General features: G+C 41.5%; 1 protein-coding gene across 1 annotated transcript in view; it reads right to left on the reverse strand.

Annotated features, from left to right (window-relative positions):
- LOC103201932 (cytochrome P450 4A6-like) overlaps positions 1-4,629 on the reverse strand; it is a 51,237-nt gene extending 46,608 nt beyond the window's left edge. Inside the window, exons 1-2 of the mRNA XM_007946702.2 lie at positions 4,414-4,629; positions 3,033-3,095 (exon numbers count right to left, since the gene is read on the reverse strand). Of these exons, the coding sequence (XP_007944893.2) occupies positions 3,033-3,095; positions 4,414-4,629 (279 nt within the window). The remainder of the gene's footprint in view (positions 1-3,032; positions 3,096-4,413) is intronic.
- Positions 4,630-5,423: the final 794 nt, after the last annotated feature.

Here is a 5,423-nt window from a genome sequence, read left to right on the forward strand (position 1 = left end):
TTTTTTTTCTCCAAATGATTTTGAGTTTTGCTCCACATGTTCTCCCTCTCTATCAAGGATCTGCTACATAGATCCCCTTCCAAGTGGATGACAGTGAGGAGGCTGTTTTTTTTTGAAGAGAGCAAGGGGATACTGCATGGTTTAAAATCAGGAAGGGTGTGTGTCAGAGTTGTATCCTTTCACCAGACTTGTTTTATCTGTATGCTGAGCAAATAATTTAAGAAGCTGGATTACATGAAGAAGAACATGGCATCAAGATTGGAGGAAGACTCATTAACAAACTGCAATATGAAGATGACACAACTTTGTTTACTGAAACTGAGGATGACTTGAAGCACTTCCTGATGAAGATTAAAGACTACAGTCTGCAGTATGGGTTACACCTCAACATAAAGAAAATGAAAATACTTACAAGTGGACCAATAAGCACCATCATGATAAATGGAGAAAAGATTGAAGTTATCAAAGACTTCATGTTACTTGGTTCCACAATCAACACACTGGAAGCATCAGTCAAGAAATCACACAATGTATTGCACTTGGCAAATCTGCTGCAAAAAAACCTCTATAGAGTGCTGAAGAGTAAAGATGTCTCTTTGAAGACTAAGGTACACCTAACCCAAGCCATAGTATTTTCAATCACCTCATATGTGTGTGAAAACTGGACAATGAATAAGGAAGACCAAAGAAGAGTTGATGTTTTTGAGTTGTGGTGTTGGTGAAGAATACTGAAAGTACCATGGATTGACAAAAGAACTAACAAATCTGTCCTGGAGGAATTGCAGCTGTAATGCTCCTTGGAAGCGAGAATGGCCAGACTTTGTCTCACCTACTTTGATCATGTTATCAGAAAGGACCATTCCCTGGAGAAGGATGTCATGCTTGGTAAGGTGGAGGGTCCACGAAAGAGGGGAAGGCCCTCCACGAGATGGATTGACTCAGTGGCTGTGGCATGGGTTCAAGTACAGCAGAGATTGTGGAGCTGGCGTGGGACCGGGCAGGGTTTCGTTCTGCTGTGCATAGAGTCGTTATGAGTCAAAGAGGACTCAATGGCACTTAACAGCAAAAACAACAACTTAGAAAGAAAAAAAAAAAGAAATGTATGTAATCCCCTACTAATCAGATGTAATCATTTTGTAACCATTACCTAAATGTTACCCAATCAAAGAATATTTACTATAAGGTCTATAGTCATTACCTAAATGTCAAGCAATCATTGAAGTTTTACTGAACTTTCTTGTGTTTTCTTATAAAAGCTTCCTGAACTGTCTCCTCCTTGTATCACCTACTTCAGAATCCTCTGGGCCTTGTGATTCCCAATATGTGAATTGTCTTGCCTCTCAATTAAAGCTCTTTACTTTTAATTTCATCTATACTCTTCCATTTTCCTTGATGACACAGTTTATTCTCTTCATTTTTATACTTTTTGTGCAAATATTGGACTATGTGGATGCTGTGTAAATTCATGTTGTACAGATACTATTTTATATGAAGAAATTTGCAAACTGAGAGAGTGGTCATAGGTATTTGAGCATAAAAATGAAGTGAAAACTTATTTTAGCATACACTGATGAAATAGAGAAGACACAAATTCTGTAAAATTTTCTTCAAATCATGACACAACATTTCAAGTATATGACTTGAATAGTTGAGATACACAAGGTATTTGAATTTGAAACCATGCAAACTATTTATTCCATGTAGTGGAGAGGCAGATTGGTAAGTGTAGTAGAAAATGCAGTGAGCTTGACTGAGAAAGGTTGCTGTTGTTGTTAGGTGCTGTCCAGTTGACTCTGACTCACAGTGACCCTACGTACAACAGAATGAAACACTGCCCAGTTGTATGCCATCCTCACAAATCTATGCTTTAGCCCACCCCTGAAGCCAGTGTGTCAATCCATCTTGTTGAGGGTCTTTCCCTCTTTTGCTGGCTCTCTACTTTACTAAGCATGATATCCTTTTCCAGGGAATGGTCCCTTCAGACAACATGACTAAATTAGGTGAGATGAAGTCTGGCCATTCTCACTTTCAAGGAGCATTCTGGCTGCATTTCTTCCAGGACAGATTGGTAATTCTTCTGGCAGTCCGTGATATTTTCAGTATTCTTTATCAACACCACAGTTCAAAGGCATCAACTCTTCTTTGGTCTCCTTTATTAATTGTCCAGCTTTCACATGCAAATGAAGTGATTGAAAATACCATGGCTTGGGTCAGGTGAAGCTCACTCTTCAAAGCGACATCTTTGCTCCTTATCACTTTAAAGAGGTCTTTTGCAGCAGATTTGTCTAGTGAATATGAAGTCTGGTTTATTAACTACTGCTTCCATAGATGTTGATTGTGGATTCAAATAAAATGAAATCTTTTACAATTTCAATCTTTTCTCATTTATTGTGATGGTGCTTATTGGTCCAGTTACGGAGATTTTTGTTTTCTTTACATTGAGGTGTAATCCATACTGCAGACTGTAATCTTAATCTCTATCAGTAAGTGCTTCAAGTCCTCTTCGCTTTCAGCAAGCAAGGTTGTGTCATCTGCATATCACTGGTTTTTAATGAGTCTTTCTCTAATCCTGATGCTGCATTCTTCTTCATATAGTCCAGCTTCTTGGATTGTTTGTTCAGCATACAGATTGAACAAGTATGGTAAAAGGATACACCCCTGACACCCACTTTTCATGATTTTAAACCATGCAGCATCTTCTTGTTCTGTTTGGACAACAACCTCCTGGTCTACGTACAAGTTCCTCATGAGTACAATTAAGTGTCCTGGAATTCCCATTCTTCTCAATGTTATCCATAATTTGTTATGATCCACAGCTATGTTCTGAGAAGGCAGGAAGACATGGCTATATTGAGCAGAACCAAGTGAAAACCAGAAAGGATTAAACAGCTTCAGAGAGACCATCATGCCAGGGCACATAGGGATCAAACCCCCCTTCCAATCCATGAAGGGTCAGGATTCCCAGAGGTGGGAGAGGGAGGAGGTGTTCATCTTGAGAGATCATCAAATCCCCTCATCCCTGGTCTTCATACCTCTGGGTTATGCCAGACCTTCAGGTTGTGGTGAAGGGCATCAAAGTCCAGTGAGACAGATTCCTGTGGAACAGATGAGAGACAGAGTCATATCAGTCACACTGATGTGACTGTCAGCTATCGTCCTAGTCTTTCAGCCAGCAGAGGAGAAGTGGATGCAGAAACCAACTGGGTATTACAAATCAGAGTCACTTCCTATCACTCTGATGGGGACGATCCTGGTTTGGGGCGGTCATGTGGGCGTGGGGAAGCACCTGTGTGTAAGTGAGGATGAGAAAACCACGAAACCTGGAGGGAGAAGCAGGAAAGAATTGGAGGCTGAATGTTTGTAGTAACCCAAATGGTAGCTCATTTTTATGTTTATAAAATGTTTCCCATGTGCCAGTGGGAAATATATATTAATCCATTTGATCCTCACAGCCACTATCCATGGAAAACACATTCATATCCTCATTTTTCAGATGAGATACCTGAGGCTCAGAGAGGCTGGGGGACTTGCATAGGATCATGCAGCTAAGATGTGGCAAGGTTAGGCTTGACATAGGTGAACCCCCATAACTGTAGTATCAGACATAGTCATCAGCTGCTCTCCAGTATGATTCTGAGACATGTACCATACCTGACTCGTGACACTGGGTCCTTGACCTCCCTCATTTGCCTTGAAGTCTCATAACATAAGGACTAAACCTACCTCGATCCTTCTATGATTCTCTCTCTAGCCATCCACATCTCAGTGCTTTTAACTTTAAGTATAATGTCCAGAGACAACATCCAGATTCTACCATCTCCATGTGGAGAAGAGTTCATGGATTGATCATCATCGTGTTAACTGATGTATATATAGTCCTTTCTGTTGAACACAATGAAGTTTCAGAAAGATTTCACCAAACATGAGGGATGTTAGAAATGTTCCAACAATGAAGAAATGTTGGGCATATATGTCTTATAATCTTGGAGTGTGGAATCAAGGAATATCAGGGCCACCAAATTGGAATGAATATTAGTGTCTAAAATCATGGATTAGAAAGATGATGGGTTGTTAGCACTGGAGAATGTTAGAAGTTTAGGATCCCATTCCCATAGAATATCAGAATTGAAAGGGATGCTCCTGATCATTTAGACCAGTTTTCTGTAGTGGAAAAAGCTCCTCATGCACAGGAAGGACATTGATATTTATTGACCTTTTGCTGTAGTCCAGCTCTATACTAAGGATTTCATATACTTCATCCAAGCCACAAAGTATCTGTTTTACTGATGAGGAAATGGAGACCTACATGGCTGAAGAACTGCTCAAGGATGGATGGATTTCTTGCATTTTCTGTGTGTGCTTTTGAGTGGTTAGGTTAAAGGCATTGAATATTACCCTTTGTGAGGTTCATACCTTTGGGTAAGGAACGTCCATCAGGGAAGGTGATGGGTTGATGAGCTCTTTGTCAACATTTGGCACTGGTGAGAAGAGTTGCAGGGCCTCTCTGGTGCATGTGGTGGTGTAGGGCATTTGATCCAGTGGCCCTGAAATGAAGCCCATTCTCAGGCGTGACCAGGCACTGTGCAGACCAGGAACTTCTTCTCTCACAGCCAGGGCAGCACCATCCATCTCTTATACATTCACCACATGATAGCGATCCATCCCCCAGGAGGCTCTGGATCTCCTTAAGGAAATCTACCTCTGCTGATGTTTTGGATGTGCAGCCAGGGTATAGAAGATCCAAAAAATATTACTGCTATGTTTTTGTGGCCCTCAAACATGAATATGTTCACTTCAGCTAGAAGGTCACTGTTTCTGTTCTCCATCTAGAAAAGCCATGTGTAGAGTGCAGTGTTTATCCTCAGATCTGCTTTTTAGGACAAAGCCTCGGGCCTTTTCCACACTCACTTTGACACACAATAAGATGTCCAGAAAATCCAAGTGCCTCTTTTCCTGATCTTAACCAGCTCTCATTCCTCCTTCTGGTGAGCCTTCCTCATCTTGATCACTTAGTCTCTGCCAGAAAAGTGATTACCAAGTGAGAGGTAAGAACTCTGGGCGCATCAGTCAGAAACATCCATGGTAGCCCCATCTGCTCACGTGGTCCAATCTGGGTGCCAGGCCTGACTGAGGTGGACCTCTGGATGAGTGTGGGACTGGGTGTTGGTCAGAGGTGAGAACGCTCACATATTTGATTGCAGGTCAGGACTCTCTTTAGCAAGAGCCCATGGAGTCAAGCTCTGCTTGATTGCTTCTTGGGATGGAGTTTCGCCATCCTTCACCAAATGTGATGATATATGTAAACCTGTGGCACAGTATCTGGCATACTGTGCCAGAAGTATTCTTATTCTGTGTGTGTATACCAGGTCTTGTAGGGGCACGGAGGAATCAGGGAAGATTCCTTTAGACTGGGTCTTGGTGGA

The sequence above is a fragment of the Orycteropus afer genome, unplaced genomic scaffold, assembly GCF_000298275.1.
Source record: "Orycteropus afer afer isolate SDZICR_OR568_19922 unplaced genomic scaffold, OryAfe1.0 scaffold00169, whole genome shotgun sequence".
NCBI lineage: Eukaryota > Metazoa > Chordata > Mammalia > Tubulidentata > Orycteropodidae > Orycteropus > Orycteropus afer.